The 21,929-nt window shown below is 47.1% G+C and overlaps 1 protein-coding gene across 2 annotated transcripts in view; it reads right to left on the bottom strand.

Annotated features, from left to right (window-relative positions):
- The window catches only part of Cyfip2 (cytoplasmic FMR1 interacting protein 2), a 129,057-nt gene that overhangs the window by 23,475 nt on the left and 83,653 nt on the right, over positions 1-21,929 (bottom strand). For both annotated transcript variants that reach the window (XM_031354271.1, XM_031354270.1), the window contains exons 24-26: positions 11,600-11,743; positions 9,894-9,984; positions 8,645-8,775 (exon numbers count right to left, since the gene is read on the bottom strand). In XM_031354271.1, coding sequence (XP_031210131.1) covers positions 8,645-8,775; positions 9,894-9,984; positions 11,600-11,743 — 366 coding nt within the window. The remainder of the gene's footprint in view (positions 1-8,644; positions 8,776-9,893; positions 9,985-11,599; positions 11,744-21,929) is intronic.

Raw genomic sequence — 21,929 nt, forward strand, 5'->3', positions numbered from 1 at the left:
AAAAAAAAAAAAAAAAGAAAGAAAGCTAAGTGGACCCGGGCCTCCTGTACAACCATTTGTTGTGAGCAGAATTAAGTACAAGTCAATAGGCGTTTGGCATCAGAATCCAAAACTGATTTTTCGTAAGGAAGCCACATCAAAAGTCTTCAAAGGGAGTGTAGGTTAAGTTTGTGAGGCTTTCTGCTTTAACGTGTTCTTTCCCTAGTATACTTCATTTCAGACTGAGGGGCTGGAAGGACTTCCACCAAAGGCCAAACTCCAGTCTGTTCGCAATTCGCTGAGTCTTTGAGGCCGAGAACTCAGCTTCTCTTGGCTAAAGCGAATCACCAAGATTCACTGGGCTTATCTTTAAAAAGTCTGTGTGATCCTCATGATGGCAGATTTATGTGGAAAATGGCATTTGACTCTATTAAGCTCTGCTCTTGGGTTGAAAAGAAAAATGAGCATTTTCAGCTGACTTATTAGAGAGAATCATGAGACCAGTCTCTAAAGAGTGTTTTCTTAAGTAACATGTGGCTTTAAGTCTTAAGGCAATAAAAAGACAAATTCCACTCTTGTATTAGGTGGCTGTCTTTGTCAAGTATGCTTGAAGAACTGACTTAGCAAATGAGGCTAAGCGTCTCCCGCTACCCCCATCTGGACTCTGGCTTTCTGGTATGAAGGGGGCTCGGGGCCAGGCCTAGTCAGTATGCACAAGCTCTAAACATTCCCTTATATGGATACATATGTTGTTAGTGTGGGGGTTTCCTGAAGGGCCTGTGGAACAGGCCAAAAAAATCAGGCTTCCCACACCCACCACGACCCTCTGCAGCGGAAGTATGAGTGGAGGTTTCAGTCCTCATTTGGGTCTCTATTTGTGGATAAAACTCCACCCAGGACACGCCATGTCTGTCCCTGCTGCTGCACAGGCTTGTGGATCCCAGCAGCTCTCTGCAGTGCAACCTAAATAAATCTGCATTTCGTTGTGCCTCCATGCCAGGGTAGGCTGCACCATGGATGCTGTTTCCCCCCCCTTCCCCCCCCCTCTTCTGACTAAAGTCGTAGGTGACACTCACCTCTTACCCTTCCCCCACACGCTCGGCTGTCAAGGGAAAAATAGAATTATCATCCTGGCTCAGATTCATGTCTGATCAACAGGGGAAGACCTGCAGCCGAGGCACCATGGCCTACAAGGCAATGTCCCCTTTGCTAACCACACCAGCATTTTTCCTTTTGAAGTCTTCATTTGGAACCTGCCCGTGTTGCGACACCTTTCTAACCTGTGCTGATCTTTAAGTTTCCAGCCCTCCAGATAATATCCATTTAAGTGTGCAGACATCTCCTTTTAAGGAAGACATAATTGTTGGCTGCAATGCATGGGAAGGATCAAGAATGGAAAGAAGAAGCCGAAAACCCTCTTCTCTCTTATTGCTCTCTCTAACCTCTCCCCCCCCCCAGACACAGCCAGTCTTCTATGCTTGGCTCACCAGATGTTTAAAGCCCACAGAACGACCAGTTTTATGGGAGAAAGGCTGGCCTACAACCATCTGGAAAAATATCTTCAGGAAGTGAGCGGCAGCTATCTTAACACAACATTGTGATTTTTGTTTAGTTTCTGCTTATCTGTCCCCCCCCCCCGACCCCCCAACTGGGAATTGACTTCACTCGCCCAATGAGGGAAAACAGAGAGAGGTGAACATGGGCAGAAACAGGAGGCAGAAGGTCACACGTAGGGCTGGCTCACTTAGCTGCAGAATGCAAAGCCATTAGCCACCCAGCCTTCCGTACCCTAACCAGCTCCTTAACTAGCTTAACCAGCTCCTTAACCAGCTTAACCAGCTCGGCTGTGTACATATCCTTGTCCCTCAGTGGGTGGCTTCTGCACTCTGGACCACACCTGGCTCTTGGCCCATCTTCTGAGCTAGCCATAACCCAGGGAACATCAGCACCCTCAGAATCAACGTTTTATTGAAAGACATCTGTTCAAAGGTCTGATCACAGAGAGAGACACCGTTAACAGTTCACAAAGATGCGAGGAAATCAAAGCTCCCTAACATGGCTGAATGAGAATAAAAACTAACCAGCCTGGGAAATTGTCTGGAGATGTCTAGTTTCACCATATGCAAAAATAACGTGAAGTTGCCCTAGATAAGGGACTCTCAATAGGGTCAGGCAATAGCTGGAGCCAGTATTGTTGTAGCTGAAGAAGACGCTACTGCCATCTAGTGGACAGAGTCAAGAAATGCTGCTCAGCATCCTGTAAGATACAGAACAGACCTCCAACAAAGGATGATCTTGTTTCAGGGCCAGCCGGCTGAGGCTGAAACTCTGGTCTGTGTCTGATTCCGTGAGTTGAGTCTGGACTCTCCTCACCTGTAAGAATTGGACTGTTGTGACTGTGGCCCACTGCACTACAAAGATAGAAATAAGCAACAGTTACAGAGGTAGATGGGATGCTTGTCACACAGCCTGCGTGTGTGTGTGTGTGTGTGTGTGTGTGTGTGTGTGTGTGTAACACAAAACTGGCTGATGTGTAAGAAGCCACACACAGTGTGGATAAGAACGTGGGAATCACAGAGTCGTTACCAAGTCGAGGGAATGACAAAAGAATCGGATTCCACTCCACCGCTGTTAAGAGCCTGCTACAACCAGTCATCAACAGATACTTGGCAATCAAGTTGGGTGTGGTGCTGTCCACCTGTGATCTCAGCACACAGGAGGCTGAGGCAGGAGGATCTCAGGCTTGAGACCTGAGACTATGCCAGCATAGCATTTACCCTGCACCTAGAAGGTAGACATTATTTCAGTATAAAACCAACAGAATTAGATTTCTATCTTCTTCTAAAAAACAGTGTGAATTCCAGACATTGCACTCAGTGGTTTGCTTCACCTTGAAAGTGTAAGATCCGAGTAAACAGGGACATCTCAGAAAAACACCAGGAGGCCAGGAATTTCCTTAATAAGATAAGCTCAGGAACTTTGGGAAGACAGTGGAACTCTTCAGAAGGGAAAGGCTAATTAACATTCCTCAGATCACAGGGTGGACCTTTGCCCACTTTCGGATAAAGGAAGTCCTTGCCACCTCATTCCCTGAAGACCAATCAGTTTAAGAAGTCACTCTGTTTTACCAATCACATCGCGTCTAATGGCTACTGCCCTGAAAATTGTATAAAAGCTCACTGAACAAGCTGTGCGGGGTCACCTCCCTTCCTTAGGGTCTGGGATGGCCTCAGTGCACTGGAATAAAAATCCTCATGCTCTTTGCATCGATCAGGCTCCATGTGATTCACTCAGGGGGGTCTCTGGTAAGCTAAGGCTCGACAGGGTCTTACAAAAGGCTAAACTAACCATGGGTGGGCGGACGGGGTGGGGGAGGGAATGAACTTATCAACCTTAGAAACAACTCGTCCACAAAAGCCTGCTCCACTCTATCTGCTATGCATAGAGCCATAATATGTAAACAACACCTACAAACCAATGGGGAAGCCCAAGTAAAAAGTACACAAAACTCTTAACAGGATTTTACCTAAGAGGGAATCCAAATGACCAATCACACAAAGCAAAGGCTGGGTACCCTTAGGTCCATCAAAACCACAATGAGATGCTGGGACACACCCAGAATGACTGTGATTAAATCCAACTGCCTACGAAGAGCGCACTCCTGTCAACAGACACGTCCAGTATTTACCACATCTAATTCATAAGAGTACCCAATGGTCAACAGCCTCAAGTGCGCACATTGCTGGTGACAAAATTCCCCATGTAAGTGAAGGAAGAAACGGTTTCTTTTGGCCCGCAGTTTTGGGGGTCTGAGTTCATTATTGCTGGGAAGGTGAGTGGCAAGGCAGAGAAGCCTGTGTCATGACATCCAGAGAGCAGAGAGAGAACACACCTGCACTTCTGGGCTTCTTTGTTTAATTTTTAAACAATTTTCTTTAATGTGTATAGGTGTTTGCCTGCATATATGTATATGTACCACATGCTTGAGGTACCATGAGAGGCCAGAAGAGGGTGCCAGATACATCAAAACTGGAGTTATAGATGGTTCTTGTGGGTGATGGGTGATTAATTATTGAGCCATTTCTGCAACTCCATACCCGCCCCCATTTTTTCTCCACTCACAACCACAGTCCACTGGATGAGTCATTTCCTGTCATCCCTCTAGTTAAGTCTTTTAGAAATGTCCTTCACAGACACAACTGGAGGGAGTACCTGTTCACCTTAGGTGCTTCCAGACACAATCAGACTGCAAGTTAAGATTAGCATCTAGTCGTTAGCCATTAGCATCTAGTCGTTCTAAATCAGGTTATTTAACTCACCTACTAATACACGAGAACCATCTATAATATAAGCTGCACAGAAAGCATTGAACAATAGACATCAGATAGGAAGGGAGAAATATATGGCATGATTCCATTTAGATGAGCTCCAAGGAGAAAAACTAAGCTCCGGGGGCAGAAGTCAGACCCTTGGCAGCTTTGAAGGTATGGAAAGTGGCACAGAGAACTCGCTACACCATGGTGACTGCTCTGCTTCTAGACTTGGTGGGGGGGGGTCACATGGGCTTGGTGCTTACAAGGGTGTTCACTTAAGATTTGTACATGTGACTGCACGTGTTCCTTAAAGACCCCACACAACCCCACCAAAGAGAAAAAAGCCAGGTACATGATCTTTTATACTCCTACCTCAGCCTTAATTTTGAGACCCATACCATATAACTTAATGAAGACATTTATCATTTCAAATGCACATTCTTTAAACCTTGAAATGAAAGCCGAGTTACCGCCATCAACTGGGAAAGGCGGGTCACAGATAATAAGAGAAACTCTCTGTAGCTTATTTATCAATACAGCAGCTATGACAAGTGAAAGCTGAAAATCTATTAGAAGGCAGAAGGTCTGGCAAAAAAACATGGCAACAGGATTATCCCACGACCCTCGTGGCTATTGATCATTACCATTTTTAACCTGATGTCCGGGCCAATGCTAACACGCCAATACGACTTCCAAGTAATAAGCCATTCTTGGTATGGATAAATGCCCTTATTGACTTCTAATCTGAGTCTCTTTCCTCAAATCTAGGGACAAACTGACTGCTGATCACTAGGCCTGATTAGTTCCTGTTTATTCCTTAGTGGGTTACTCTACAGATTGTTTGTTTTAAACATGTAACCCCATGTTGCATTTATAAACTTGAATTTTTTTTTTTTTTTATTCTACACTCTCTCTCGTACTCAAGGTGAAAAACTACTGTTTGACCTTATTCTTGTGAAGGGTGTCAGTCTCAGAAGAATGGATGGTCCAGTTCCACAGCTCTTTCATGGAAGGCCATTAGCCTTCCCCTCCCTCTATCTTCCTTCTCCCCACCCCCCACCCCCTATACCCACACTAACACCTTCCCTTCCTCTCCTTTGTTCTCCCCCCTCCTTTTCCTTCCCTTCCTTGTCACCTCCCATCCTTTCTCTCTTTGCCTTTTTAATAAGAACAATTGATACACCGCTTACAGATTTAATTTCCACTCTCTGAACTCAAAAGGCTCTGGAACCCCCATGCCCTGTTGTTAACTGGGCAAGCACAAAATAGTCGGAGATCTCCCCATTTGTCAGAGGAGAAGCGTCCTCTGCCTTGGGGAGCATGATTCCTGTCTGTGTTGCCCTGCTTCGCCCAGCCGTCCAGGACCGGGGTCAGCACACACATTTGTATCACTCTCTGTTTCGGTCTCTCTGCTGCTGACGTGTTTTCCACACTGTTATGTTTGTGCCCTTGGGCAGAGTAGAGTCAGCTAGGAGAATATAGATGCTGAGTGTCCTTTTGCCCTTAGCAATAGATCTGGGAAAGGCATTTCTCCCGGAGTTAGCCCACGGTGATAGATAGCATCATCTCCTGTGTGAAGTGAGGGCTCTCACAGCTTCTGAAAGCGGGGGCTCACATGTCTGCTCTCCCCACTTCTACCTCCTCCTCGTGCTCTTGAGGCCTTGATCAATTTTTGCTACTTCTCCTTATGACTTCTGAAGGCTATGTTGCTATAGTAACCCAGACCCACTGATCCCTGTTAAAGAACCTGGGATCAGGAAGAGGAGCCATTAGCTGTCTCCAGAGTCCATTTACAGGAGAATACAATTACGTCCCACAGAGGATGCACCACAGGGCCATTTTAGAGCCTCTGAGGCAGTGAGGGTCTGAGAGCAGCTGGTCCAAGTGCCTCACATTAGGGTAAAGACAGACAGCATGGCATGCCCAGGCTCACCCGGGATGACACAGACCAATGAATGATCCTCTCCATCCTTATTCTGCAGCGCTCACAGTGACTGCTTCCTTCTTCTTTGCCTTTGTTGTGTGTGTGTCTCTCGCTACCCAGCCCCCCTTCTTCCATGGACCCAGACTGACAATAGCCATATCCTTCTCCTTCACTCTCTTCAGTTGCTGCTTTCTCCCTGTGACCAATAATACCTTCGAAAAAGTCAGTTCCCCCCTTTCCAGCTCACAATCCCCCAACAGCTTCCGCCAGTGTCTTGTGGCCAGAGGTTGCCTGCTGCTTGGCTGTCTCTTGCCTTCAGCTCCTGCTTGGCCTTCTTATGCCTGTCCATCCTGGATGCTTTCTGCCTCTTCTAGACAGTGAATTCTACTATTTTAAACAGCACATCCTCCCCATAGTTACCTGGCAATAGCTAGGTATGTTCCTTGTCACTCTACTTCTCTTCTCCTCTCCTCTCCTCTCCTCTCCTCTCCTCTCCTCTCCTCTCCTCTCCTCTCCTCTCCTCTCCTCTCCTCTCCTCTCCTCTCCTCTCCTCTCCTCTCCTCTCTTCTCCTCTCTTCTCTTCACTTCTCCTCTCTTCTCCCCTTCCCTCCCCTCCCCTCCTCTCCTTTTCCTCTCTTCTCCCTCTCTCCTCCTCTCTCTCCCTCTCTCTGCCTTTTTCTGCCTCTACCACCCTCTTAACTCCCCCTCCTCATGCCCCGAATAAACTCTAGTCTATACTATACCATTGTGTGGCTGGTCCCTCAGAGGGAAGGGATGCCTTGGGGCCCGCAGAGGCACTCCCTTCCCCTCACATCTCACTGTACTCCCATAGAACATATTCTTATATCTCTTCATCTCTTTATAAACACATCACTCTGGGTAAGCCACATGAGTAGAAAAAGGCCAGGGATGCAGATGACCCACTAGTCAGCAAACGGGCTGGTCCCAGGCTTCCTGAGATATGTCTACACAGGCAGGCATCCTTGTTTCAGCCTTTAGGATGCTACTGTTGTCCATCAACACACCAAAGCACATGCAGGCCCTCGAGCTCCCTCAGTAACCCAAGTACCCGGTACACACTTCAAAGCCTTAGCATCCACACTCTTCCAGCCTCCTCCCTACTCTAAACTCCCTCCGCCTCCCAGGCTTTCCTCCTGCAGCTACTCATGCCCCTTCTGATCCTGATATTTCAGCAATGTTCTTTGTCTCCCTGGCTCCATCTCCTCCTCTCTGTTCTCCCACACGCCTTCCTCTTTCCATGTCCCCCACCCTGCTCTGCTCCCGATTCTCTGTCAGCCATGTCCAGTCTGGACACACTCTGTCTGCTTCTCTCTCTCTCTCTCTCTCTCTCTCTCTCTCTCTCTCTCTCTCTCTCTGCTCTGGACTCTTCAGGATGCTTCTGGCCGTTCTCTCATATCTACGATAAAAACCTTCCCCTGAACCTACCAAGGAGTGTTCACCAGCTTATGTATATTGCCCACCTCCACCCCATGCTTGCCCCTCATAGCACTACAGACATTATCAACACTATTTCCATGGCAACAAGGCAGATACTTTGGGGGCCCACACATTCTAAAGTATTTTCAGCTAAAAACTGAGCATGCTCACAGGCATTTCTGTCTGTCACATTCATTTTTTAAATATCCTTTCTAGGGACTAGAGAAAAGCTCAGCAGTTAGGCATGCTGGCTGCTCCTGCAGAGGACCTAGGTTTGGTTCTCAGTATACACAAGGATGCTTACAATCATCCATAACCCCAGTTTTGAGGTATCTGGCACCCTCTTCTGGCCTGTGAAGGTACTGCACACATATGGTGCACATACATACATGCAGGCAAGATACTTTCTTTTTTTTTTAAATCCTTTTATACATCTTTTAAAATTATGACCTTAAACATGCCCAGGAACAGTCCTTAACTGGGCATGCTCCTCAATATGTGGCTTTCTGTATAAATATTTATAGGTTCCTTGGATAAAGTCCCCATGCTTTCTTTGTTCATGGAAAAATAACCCTATGCTCCTCTTGCCTGCTGTAACTAGCAAGCTCTTGCCACTCTTGGTTGTGACTATTTTGCCCCTGCATTCAGCAAGATCCAAATCTGCTGCATCCTGCATGAGCACACACAGGATGCAGGCAGCCGCTGGTGACTGCCACTCCTACCCCCAGCACAGTGCCAGTTGGCAGTGTGCTTTACAAAAGAACGGATGACTGAGACCTGGTCACCTGCTCTGAGGACTAGGTCTGACCAGTGAGGGGTACAGCCAGTGCTGGAGCCTGGGTCTGAGTGTCTCTAGAACCTCTGTCCCCTCTGGATTTCTGACCTTCAGGAATGAAACCATCCTTGTTGGGGCTGAAGCCTTGGCCCCTGGGTATGTGCTGGGGTCCCTCCAACTTAGGCACACCATGGTTTCTGTGGGTTCAGGACTTACCAGAGCTTGCTCTATGAGGAGGCAGAACAGGATGGCGTTGCCCACCTCTCGGAGGCTCTGGAACACATCTGTTTTGAGTTCTGCATACTCGATGATGTCCTTCAGTTGGTGGTGGAAGAACTCCAGGATCCCTGACAGCCACAGGGGGAAGGGCAGCGGGACATGGACACCGGTGAGCCAGGTTTACGGGCTGCGACAACTGAGCCCTAGACTTAGCAGCCATCAACATGCCAGTGTGAGGGTGGGGTTCCATGCAAGGGTCAACACTAGACAAAGCTCAGGAGGCTGACACAAATTATTTGGAGCAAAATAAAACACACCCAGAATCCCAAATGGAACAGCTGTGGCCCATCTGTCCCTTCAGAAGGGATCTGAATTTTTAACAGAAGATGATTATTTATAAGTATTATCTGTGGAGTTAGGTATTCTACCTAAAATCTCATTTATTACTCATCATACTATCAACTAGGCATTCTCATCCTTTTCCAGATGCGGTTCAGAGTAGGCAAGTGACACCCCCATAGTCACACAGACAGGAAGTGGATCAGCTAGACCTGGACCCCAGAGCCTCTAGCTTCATTCTCTTCCTGTTCTAAATCACACAAGTGGAAAATTATGTCTTAACTTTTGGAAACAAAAAATACGAGGCACCAAATGTATAAATTCTATCTATTCCCATACTGAGTGGTTAAAAAAAAAAAATACCTCAGTTTATCTTTGCTATCCTGGGGTACTCACCTCCTCTAGATAGGAAAACAGGAAGGCCTGCTAGAGGTGCCAAAGACCAAATGTGTAAAGCTTTTCCCTCACTGTTTAAGCCAGTGGCTCTCAACCTTGCTAATGCTGGGACCCTTTAATACAGTTCATTTTGTGGTGACCCCGACCATACATTACATTTGTTGCTGCTTCCTAACTGTAATTTTTCTACGGTTATGAGTTGGAATGTAAATGTATGTCCGTGTTTTACAATGGTCTTAGGGGACCATTGAAGGTCATTTGAACCCACAGGACGAGAACCACTAGTTTAAATGCTTTTACACTTGCGGCGTACCTCCAGCTGGCTAGCGTGCATCCCCGGAGGATCAGTAGCTGTTCCTGACCAAGGATGATACCACTGCTCAAACGACTAAAGACTAACCAGTCGGTGGCAGCCACAGCCAAAGAAGTCAGCTACTTGGCAGTTTCAGAGACTGAGGTTTGGAGGAGGCCCTGCCCTACCTCAGGTGAGGAGGCCTTTCCTTTCACCTACCTGGAGAGCCATACTCGTGCCGAGGCAGACGGCAGATTTTGGGCATCACCTCTATGAGCGTCTTCACGTACTGCAGAATGGTGCCTTGGAGCTGCAAGGTAAGAATATAGATGAGCTGGCGTGGGCTGGCCCTCTGCCACTCCGTGTACCTCTGGGCTGACTGTAGGGCACAGTGCCTTGCAGTTGACACTGTGGGCAGAGTACTTAAAAGAGGGCGAATATTCCCTTTGTCTTTATAGAAAAAAAAAAAGAGATAGTAGACTTTATAATGGATGTGGGATAGAATTTTTTTTTTCTTTTGGTTTTTTGAGACAGGGTTTCTCTGTGTAGCCCTGGCTATCCTGGCACTCATTCTATAGACCAGGCTGGTCTCAAACTCAGAAATACACCTGCCTCTGCCTCGCAAGTGCTGGGATTAAAGGCGTGTGCCACCAATGGCCGGCTGGAATGGGATTTTTTTTTCAGGGTTGGGGATCCTGATGCTATGAGACTAAATGTAATATAGGCAGGGAACTGTGGAGATAAATGTACGTAGTCTAATTTAGGCATGGAAAAGAAAAATCACAGCACATTCCTCCTCCTCGTTCCCAAGACATCTTTAATCTATGACAGCATCTTCCTGTTTTACTCAGAACTTGGCATGGTAGTCCTTAATGACCTATAGCTTCTCAGGGTTGTTTCTCAAGAACCAGCCTGAGCAAGTGGGTTTGGTTTATTCTGTATGTGGTTGGCTATGTTATTTCTCTCCTGGAGCTCAGGTTTCCAGAGAAATCTCATTTCCATGGTCAGGCCCTGCTTCAGTGGCACTGCAGGGAATTAAATGAAGGTTCAGATGGCAATACTCGGGGCGCACACAGAACGCTGGTAAAGGGATACAGAACTCCCTGACAGACAATGCATCATTGGTGGCAGTGGCCAATAAGATATCCCAAGGTTACAAGGTGTGGTGATTGATTAGAGATGTTGCCATGTTCATGAAAAAAAAATGTTTGTTCATTTGTTTTAAAGGGTCTCATGTAGTCTATGATGGCCTTGAACTTACTAGGTAGCTGAGGATGATCTTGAACACACATCCCTCCCGGATGCTGGGATGACAAGTTGGTACCATCACAGCAACCAGCAATATGGGGACAACAGGGATTGAACCAAGGACTTTGCATCTATCAGGCAAGTTCGGGACTGAATGAGCTACATACCCAGCCCATCATCCTCAATCAGGAGAGGATAGCTGGGCAGAATGGGTAGTGATCTGGCTTTGAATGTCAAAATCAGGATTTCTCAGTCCAGTCAGCAAAAACAAGGAGTGAGTTCTGAGCCACAAGTGGGGAGACAAAGCTATAGATCAAGGTACAGCTAAGCGGGGATAGAGAGACGGTTCAGGGGTTAAGAGCACTTGCTACTCTTGCTAAAGCATCCACACTCGGTGGCTCACAAATGCCCTCTTCTGGTGTCTGTGGGTACTGCATGCATGTGATATACATACAGGCAGTCACACATACATATACATAAATAGAAATAAAATCTATATAAAAGGAGGTATAAAGAAATACACCAGGAGATATATAGGAACCACCAAGAAATAAGGACCAAGGACTCCCCGGGGTGATGTCGGTTGGCAGAGCTGGTGCAGCTGAGGTTTGGTTTTCAGCTCAGAAAAGCCAATCCTGCTACTGAACATCCATGGCAGCACCCAAGTCTTCCCTTACCAAGCTCTTGACAATTTTCAGCAGTTCCTCCATGACCACGGCGATGCCCTGGTAGCCCAGCAGTCTGCAGATGGTCTTGAAGTGAGGGGGCCCCACAAAGTTCCGGTAGGAGCTATAGATGTGGCTGTAGGCAATGTTGAGAGGCTGGGAACAGAGGTTGATAACGTAAGTGAGAGAGACCCTAACGAATGCCTGAGGGGAGTCAGTCCTGCAGGTATTTTGCTGCTACCAGGGCTCCCTCTCTGAGACCTCTTAAAAACCTTTGCAAGACACTGGCCCTGGAGTGAGATGTGGCCAGTAGCTAGAGACGGAGCAAATGTCAGTACTTTGCTGGAGAAGCTATAGCCTGGTAGAGGAAGGGTAAGGGGTCCCAGGTAAATATGAAGACTACCAGGAGGCCTGCTATCTCTAACTGTCCACAGACAAACAAACGGAAGCTTCTCTGTATCAAGCCGCGGTCTGGGATAAAGGGACGGTCTTTCTCTCAGAGGTGATTTGGTATCTAGAGATTGATGTGAGATAGACTGGGCAGCTGACTGACCACTGCCTTCTCTGCTCTTGGCCATTTCCATCTGTGAGCTGGGGGGCATTGGTGATGGTTAGCCAGAGAAGACAAGAGATTTGTGTCTGAGAACCCAGGAAGATCAGCAGGCTTTTTGAGCCCTGCTTTTCCATTCCGTGAATGATGGGTATTGGTTTACATTACCAGTGTCAAAACTTTCAGAGTAGCACTCCATCACAGGACAGATGTCACAGGTGCTCATATACAGAACACACACAGCAGAGCCACTAGGCTTGGTACTGGAAGGGGACCCAGAGCTCTGGCCTTGGACTACCACCATCCTATGGACCCTGAGGGAAACCCTAACTGAATTAGAGTTTAAGAGATCTCTCTGAGCTGAGTATGGTGGTATGCAGCTGTAATCCTATTACTTAGGTAGCTGAGACTGGAGGACTGTGAATTCAAGACCAGCCTGGGCTACATAGTGAAATCCTGTTTGGCTACCATCCACAGGGCTCTGGGTTCTATCCCAGAATAGTTGGTCAACACAGAGGTGATACCTGTCTGCCTGAGAATGCGTGGACAAAACATCAGGTCCTAGACTGGTGTTTGTGAAAAACTGCTACATGGCAAGACTCACACCAAGCTCTGCGGGGCTTACTCATGTATTTTTATCCAATACACACAACAAAGGAATATGATTTGTAACCGTCTTAGCCCCATTTCACAGATGAGGCAACTAAGGCTCTGCTGGGTAGTCAGCTGCTTGCTCAAGGTCACCCAGTCCCTAAGTGACTAAGCTCAGACCCGAAGCAAGTCTGGCTGACTCTGACATCTATGCGCTTGCTTCCCCCTCTGTTTTAGGAGTGGAAATCATCTTCTTTCGAAATTCAGTTTCTTTGCTAAGGTTTCACCTTATTCTGGGCATGCTTTTCTTACCCATTATTGAAACCTTGTGCACAGCATGCCGATGAGAAAGCTGCACCCGATACTCTACTAGCTGACGTTCTCTGTTAGTTGGTTAGTTGGAAATTCTACACAGATTAAATGGAAACCACTGTGATGCATGTGGAGGCATGCAGGAGGCATACACTCCCTCCTGAGTCAGCAGGGGAGACTGACTTAGGCTCAGCCTGCTGGCGCTCTGGGTTTAGCATGCTTTATTATACATGAATTATTCTTCATGTATAACTAACCTTCGCAGAGTGAGCACCACGAGTCTTAAGATTATTTCACATTCAGGATATGTGAAGCCGGGGAGCACAGTTAGTGCTCCCATCAGTAACCTGGACGCATGCTAAACTGGAACGCCCACTGAGCGTGCCTGGAGAACTCATGCCTGCACACAGGGAGTCATGAAGCATGACAAAGAACAGAATCCTACACCGAGGATCTGATCTATTGCAGCAAACTACCTAAATCTATGAAAGGGCATAGAGCCTACGTCATCTTTAAATGCGTGGAGTGGTTTATGTAGAGAGGGAAGTCTCTGTGTATGATGCCCATGGACGTCCAGGCTGACTCTTGGAAGTGTGTGGACTGTGATCGGATGAACCCTGAGTCAGGTCACGTGATGTTGTGATGTGCAGACTAAACCTATCTCAGTGCTTCTGTAACAGGCAACGTTATCCAGCAAGCATGTAGAGAGGGCTGGGAGGCACACACACACACAATGCTAGGAGGTGTGATCTGCTTCAGGCCCCATCACCAAAGCCTTATTCCGCATTCTTCTGGCTCCTTCAGAGTGGAGGAGCTCAGTGGCAGAACAGGCTTGACTGGAAAGGGGCAGGGATCTTCTAAGGGAGATGGGGAAGCACCACATCTTGCCTGGATGGCTTGATAAAGTTGTTAAGGCGTGGGAAACCATGACTCGTGTAAGGGTGGACCTGCTGCTGTGTCCAGCTCCAATCTATACACTGAGCTCCTAATCCCCAAGTGTGACGGCATGAAGAGTGTGTGTGTGTGGGGGGGGACTTTGGGTGGGTAGAGTCCTGGTGAAAGGGACTTAGTGTCTCTGTAAGAAAAGACAGGTGAGCTTGCTCCCTCTCTATGCCATATAATAGGATGCCCATTTGCAGACTAGACCTAGATCTGCCAGCATCCTCTTCTATGATCCTGAGCTTGGACTTTCAAGGCTCAAGAGCCATAAGCAATAAGTACTTGTTATTTTAGTCACCCAGGTCATAGTAGTCTTGTTATTACAGTCCAAAGAAAGCCAAGTACATTTTACTAAATATAGTTATATCCCTATATGAAAGTAACAACCCCCTCACACACACACTTTTTATACCATAGCCTAACTTCCTTTTCAAAGATTAAAATGCAGAACGATGCTTTGAATTTTCTCCTGCAGCTTTAGGATACTAGGGAACACTGGAGGACAAAGCTTTGGCATGCTTGTGGCCAGGGAGACACATGACATAGCTCTTGCCTCATCCCAAGAGTCTCCTCACTCGCACTCAGACTAGGGACTCTGGCCTTTTCCTACGATCCCAGGAAAGCACGTCACACTCAGTCTCCAAAGATCCCATGAAAGGGATTTCTGCCACTGCACAGTAGGGGGTTTCAGATGGATATGGGGGAGGGTAGCTGTGGTGGTTTGTATATGCTTGGCCCAAGGAGGGGCGCTCTTAGAAGGTGAGGCCCTGTTGGAGTAGGTGTGGCCCTGTTAGAGTAGGTGTGGCCCTGTTAGAGTAGGTGTGTCACTGTGAGTGTGGACTTTAAGACCCTACTCCTAGCTGCCTGGAAGCCAGTATTCTCTTAACAGCCTTCAGATGAAGGTGTAGAACTCTCAGTTCCTTCTGCACCATGCCTGGATGCTACCATATTCCTGCCTTGATGATAATGGACTGAACCTCTGAACCTGTAAGCCAGCCCCAATTAAATGTTGTCCTTTATAAGACTTGCCTTGGCTATGGGGTCTGTTCCCAGCAGTAAACCCTAACTAGGACAGTACTGGTGATGGCAATCAGCTTAGTGTTTTGTTCTCTCTGAATCTCTATTTTCATACCTTGAGACTTGACTTCCTGATGGGTCCTAGGGCAAGCACAGTCACAGCTAGGTTCAAATCCCAGGATCCTTGTTTATTATTATTCTGTGAGACAGACTCTTGTTATGTAACTCTGGCTTGCCTGGTATTCACTATGCAGCCCACGCTGGCCTTGAATTTACAGCGTATTCTCCTGCAGAGCCCCAATTTACTAGTTGGAGGTACTTGAAAAAAAATTATTTCCAACCCTTGGTTTCTCCTAAGAAGATGGTACTTGAAGTTTAACAGGTAAGATACGTAAACCAGTAAGAGAGATGCTTACTTAGCCATAGAAGCACCCATGGAAATCATTAATCTTACTTCAGCTGATAAAGACTAAGAAGGTACAGTGTCTGGCTCAGCCCTCTTCCCTGAGAAACTATGGCCACAGTGGTGATTCCCTCAGTATGGACAGGTTCAATAATGAGGTCTAATTTCATATACCATAGTGTGTATCCCACAAGGGGATAGAACAGAATTCAGAGGTGGAAGCAGCCGACAGATCATGCCTTCAATTGTAGATTTTGTTCTACATTCAAACCATCACAGAAGTAAGTACTGCCCAGGAGACACATGGGCAGCCCTCACCCTGGGGAGTCAGCTGGGATAGAGGCGCTTGGTCACTCCCTTCCAAGGGGTCATCCCCGCTGCTCTCTTGGTAGGAGCTTGTCCTTTTTAGCCATCTCCCAAGCCTCCTTCCTCCCCTGAGGACCTCCCAGTGCCAAGCACCTCCTGGCAGCTCAAAGAAGACAGACTTTCAGGTATATGGAGACTGTTCAGCAGGCCTTCCCAGTTTTAGGCAGAAAGGAAACACTTTGGAATTATCGTATCACACGAGGGTTAAACAAAATGCCACACACTCCCCCAACCCACTTGGTGCACTTAGGAGGTCTCTGGTGCCAATTCTGTGTCAGGCTAGATGGGAAGTTTACGCCACAATAGAACCAACATGAAATTTACAGACCACCTCCGAAATGAACAAGCTCCCAACCCCGTCCCCAAATCCACCACACGCATGCAACAGGAAACACACACATGCAGACCAGGACATGCACACACACACACACACACACACACACCCAAAGGGCACCCCTCTGACCTGCTGGCTCAGCAGGAGGCTGGGCCCTATTGAGAAAATGTGGGAATAGGGGAGCCTGGGCATTTTCTGACGTTCAGCAAAGAAAAAACAGGAATGCAGTGTGACTCGGGACTCTGGACATTTGCCACTCATCTCTCAAACCAAACTGTCTCCACTCACTGCCTATTGACTGAGTCAGGTTAAGACTAGACTGATGGGAGACTAACTAGACAACATGTGAAATCAGATTTGTTTAAACTTAGGTCAAGAAATAAACTAACACAGGTTATAGCTTCTGAAAAAGCAAATGGCATTTTTCTTTACATTTCATTTTAGGCGTCATCCTATGTATGTATATGTATGATGTGCTAGCACATGCCCAAAGTGAGTGTGTGGAGGTCAGAGGGCAACTTCTGGGGGTCAGTTTGAACTTAGGTCACCAGGGTTACACAGCAGGAACCTTCATCCAGTAGGTCATCCCAATGGCCTACCCACAAGACTTTAAGGAAAAAAATTGCTGAGTGTGGTCTGGGAGTGGGGAGTATTAAGTATTACTAGTAGATAACTTCTAAAACAAAACAGAACCATACAAAAACAACCTTGGGGAAAATGTAGCTGATGTAACAGTCACCACTGCACCAGTTATGACCCCCGCAGGCCTGCGAGTCCAGCACTTCCTAGGTGGGAGCAGGCTATGTAAGCCTAGTCTAAGCTCCAGGAGACTGGAGCCCCACCAGAGTCCAAACCAAACCAAACCAAACCAAACCGAACCAAACCAAACCAAACCAAACCAAACCAAACCCAACCCAAACAAACCTAACATTGACCATCTGTACCTCCATCTCTCACCAGATGGTGGGCATCTCCAGGCACTCCAGACAATGAGTTCTATTATAAGGCTAACCCAATTTGTAACTATGTTGCATCTCTGCTCTCTAGAATCACAATTACTGTTTTCAGAGATTCCCAAGAGGAATTAAAGCCCATTCTTACTTTCTATTTGTGTTGTGGTTTCTCTAGTGCGTGCCAGCCAGTCCACAAACTAACATGGGCCTCCGATTGGGGCTGGAGAGCTAGTTAGTTGTAGCTCAGCTCCCTAAAACTACTGCAGGGCAGTATCAACAGGATGTATGAATAACACACCACACCACCCTTGAAAGGGACATGCTTCATGGGACAGATCTACCCAGTCACGAGTTCAGATCCCTTCATAGAACTTGTGCAAAGCGCTGACAGGCAAGTCTGTCACTTCCTGATGTTTAGCTGTGTGGCTGGGGCTCCATCCAGCCTATGAGTTCCTTCCTGGTGTTCTCTGTCCATGGCTTGGTGAACCCAGAGGAGTTGGGGGAGAAAGCTAAAGAAACTACGATCCTTTCTCTTGAGCCATGAGCAAAGTGCTTTGGAAAAGTCAAAAGGAACAGAACCTCCCAGCTCCTAGAGATCATACCCACTCTGTGACACTTGGAATGTCAGATGACAGATTTGATTTCTGGAGGAAGCCAAATCCCTTTCTTTATAAGCAGCACTCCTTTGACAACACAAAGACACACAAGGGTGTCCTTCCTCTCGGCAAGGGTATTTTGTTTTGGTTTTTCAGTCTCACTACGTATCCTTGGTTGGCTTTGAACTCTCTATGTACACCACACTGGCATCAAAATCACAACAGATCAGCCTTCTTCTGCCTCCTGACTGTTGGGATTAAAGGTGTGTATTAATACACCTACATCTTCCACCTTATAACTCCTTCACGCTGCCCAGCAGGGTTTTTGTGGCCGCCATAAGAAATGACTATGAACCTGGTATCTTGAAACATTTTGGTGGCCTCCAATCCAAAATTAGCAGTTCTGGTCCCCCACTGGGGTTCAGCTTGTCTGAATTCCTCCGGAAGACTCCAGCAGAGAACCTGTCACTCTCTTCTTTGTGGTGCCAGGACCCCTGTGCTGTGACCACATCTCGCCTCAGCTTCTCAGTCTCCCTGTCACAACCTCCTGCTCGGTTAGTCTCTTGTAAGGCCACCTGGGACACTTAAGAGCTCACCCTGACAACATAGGTTCCTCTGCTCATCTTAAGAACTCTCATTACTCACACCTGCAAAGACTTTGTTCTAAAACAGTAAGAGTTCCAGGATGAGGACTGTCTGTCCGTGGGAACCATTATTAGCCATGACAGGTGTCGAGGCAACACTATCTCCTTTTAGAATCAGAGATTCAAAGTCCATGTGGAGACAAGCAGGTACAGCTATAATCATAAAAGCCTTGATGGGGGAAGCCATGCTGTGGAGCCCAGGGACTAGAGGGAGGGGAGGTGACTGTGCCCTTGTGAAGCCTTTTGATAGTTTTATCACCTGGGCTGGTTGGTGTCAATGGCCTAGCTCAGTTAAGGTGAGATGTGTTGATATCCAGGCTGATGAAGATGGATCCAGTTGGCTAGACAGGCTTGGACGTTCTAGACCATGACCATGCGTTGGAAGAGTTGGATGGAGTTCCTATAATCATCAGTTCATGGCTGAGGCAGAAGCGGCGGGTAGCTAGTGATGAGCATGCTAACAAAAGGAAATGCCAATAGTTTCTAAAAGCTGGAATTTGGGGAAGTGATTAAAAGAGCGAATGATCCGTGCTGGCATCTGCATCATTCTGAAGACAGCGCTATGATATTGTCGAGCTCAGGAGAGAGGGTTTTAAAGAATCTACTCATAGATGCGCTTTGATGACATCCTCCTGCCTGGTGGTTCTGAAGCAGGTGTACTCAGACTCCAGAGCACAGGATGTTCAGAAGAGAAAATGCTTGCTGGAAGGTCCCCCAGTGAGTTGCTGTTTCTCACAACTTCCTCAGTGGCATTCACACAGCTGCATGTTCTCTGCAGGGTCTCTGAGCTCTCTGCTTGTCCCTTATCATTCTGAAATCCATTGTGCCTTGTCCTGTCTCGATACCTCTCAAGAGATAAGAACATCAAGGCAAAGCAGGTGGGAGTAAGGTAGAGGCCCGATGCAAGCAGTGCCACTGGCCACTGGGGGGCCATCAGGAGCCCAGACTCTGTGACTACATGGCCTAGGCTTGAAGCACTGTTGATCTGAAATCTGGCTCTGTGAGAGTCCGGCCAGCCCGACTTTCCATCTCTGCTGTGTTTCGTAGTGATGGAAAGACACATGCTGTCATGTGAATACAAAGAAGAAATCGGAAAGTGCACCATGTGTTCCCAGGGGTTATTTCTAAGTTGTGTGATACCTTGAACCTTTCTATATTCTTTCGTTTATGCACAACAAGTGATGCACCAGAAAATTAAAACCAACAATGCTGATTTAAGAGGGAGAAGCAAGGCAGTGCATGCAATTCGTGGTGTGAACCTTGCTTTTGAGGGCCTCAAGACAAAGCTGCAAGTAGCATGGAAAGTAGTACTGACCTAGTGACCTTTTTCTTTTTTAAGATTTATTTTATTTATTTTATGTGTATGAGTACACTGTAGCTGTACAGATGGCCATGAGCCATCATGTATGTGCCTGCTGGGAATTGAACTCAGGACCTCTGCTGGCCCCGCTCACTCCTGCGTAATTCACTGAAGCCATCTTCAGATGCACGAGAAGAGGGCGTCAGATCTCATTACGGGTGGTTGTGAGCCACCATGTGGTTGCTGGGATCTGAACTCAGGACCTTCAGAAGGGCTGTCAGCGCTCTTACCCGCTGAGCCCTCTCGCCAGCTCTCATGACCTTTTTTCTAATAACATGAAGTACTGTTTCCAACATCAGCTCGTCACAGACACGGATGCGTGCATCAATACCATGAAGCAGGCACTGCGGACATCCTTGTTGTATCATTGAGTAAATCAAGGCATGAGAGAGGGAGGGAATGTGTCAAAGGCCATACATCCAGAATTTGCCTCTGAGCTGGATATCCTAAAGCAGCGTTTCTCAACTGTAGGCTGTAACAGGTTGCGAGTTATCGGATACTCTGTATATCGTGGATACTTCTACTACAATTCATAACAGTAGCAAAATTACAATTATGAGATAGCAATGAAAATAATGTTATGGTTGGGCATCACCACAGCATGAGGAACTGTATTAAAGGATTGCAGCATTAGGGAGGTTGGGAACCACTGCCCTCAAGCCTGCTGCTTGGGTACCACACCTTTCCCAAGTTATCAACCTAGCTTGGGGATAGAGACATCACCTCAGGTCATCTCTTCACTACCAGAAGGAGCCAGGGACCCTCATTCAAGGCTGACTCCCTCTGAGAGGAATTTGTCCCTGATACACATATCAACTGGGAAGCACCTGGCTGGATGGCTGAAGAGGCCACAGTTGTACATTCTGTGGAAAGTGGTGCCTGCTGGTGGAGAGAGAATGGGATAAAGTGTCTCATTCTCTGAAAGCTTCCCTGGCTCAGGCACTGTGGGCAGGTGGTAATACCAGAGTCGGGAACTCTGTTTCCAGCCCAGACATTTATCAAACATGTGGCCTGAGGAATGCCATGTCTTTCCTTGGGATTTGTTTTCAGTGTGTTTGAGACTGCCTGGCATAGCCCAGGACAACCTGCAACATCTGAGCCCTTCGCCTCCACCTCTGGAGTGTGGAGTGCTGACTTCAGTATAGGAAGGGCTGGGGACTAAGCCCAGCATGCTAGGCAAGCATTCTGCCAGCTGAGCTGTGTTCCTAATCCCTTCATTTTGGGGAACTGGGAAATGAGGGGGCTGCTGGGCCTCATGTTCTCTGAATCCCTCAGCTCTTCAAATGACGAGCCTATGGAAGCAGATGCCACCCTGCATTAAAAACAGATCCCCACTCTGTGGAGAAAGAATGGAGTTTTGCTGCATCCCTTCTCAGGCTAACTCTGGTATTTTTATTCCCCCTCAAAATAACCTTTGAAAGGATACCTGCAAAAGGCAGTGCCGGCCCTTTTGTGGAGAGAGGATGCCCTGCAGGGTCATTATTGGCATTTGAGAAGGGACTTGCTGTGAGCTTGCCTACAGCAGATTTAAGGCAGGCTCCTGGTAAGAGCAAATGCCAAGAGAAGACCAAGAGCACCTGTCTGATCAAGAACATCGTGCACCCTGGGACTCCACGCCTCCGGAGCCCCTTGCCCTGGCAGTGGTGACTCATTAAGCAGCTTCTTCTGGCTTTTTGATGGTCGCTGATGTGGCTGATCAAGCGACCTTCATAGCTTGTCTTTGGATGCTTTGTCCAAGAACCAAGGAGGAAGCTGACTTTTCAAAATGTATTTTATCTTTAACTGATGCATAGTCATTGTTATATATATTTATGAGATACAGTGTGACATTCAGAGCGTACAGATCGCAGTGAGGCCTGACATATCCATGACCTCAGTCATTTATGCATTGAGGACATTCAATGTTACTCTGAAACAACGCATTGCTGTCAACCACAGCTATCCTGCCATGTTATAGAGTGCTAGAAGTTACTCCTTCTATTCATCATCACCTTTCCTACTGTACCTCCGCATTTAGCTTTTTAGTTCCCACAAAGATGGAAACATATATATACATCTCTCTGAGGGCCATGATAGCCAGGCACTAGAAGGCAAGGACCTGAAGGTGTGCTGTGTGTGTGTGTGTATGTATGTATGTATGTATGTATGTATGTATTATGTAAAATCCAAATCTAGGCCTCTCAGGGTAAAGCATTTACCATGTAGTTGTGAGGACTGGGTTTAGATCTCTAGCATCCATATAAATGCCAGACAAACATGGCCTGTGTGTAATCCCAG

This window comes from Mastomys coucha, unplaced genomic scaffold (assembly GCF_008632895.1).
Source record: "Mastomys coucha isolate ucsf_1 unplaced genomic scaffold, UCSF_Mcou_1 pScaffold5, whole genome shotgun sequence".
In the NCBI taxonomy this organism is placed as follows: domain Eukaryota; kingdom Metazoa; phylum Chordata; class Mammalia; order Rodentia; family Muridae; genus Mastomys; species Mastomys coucha.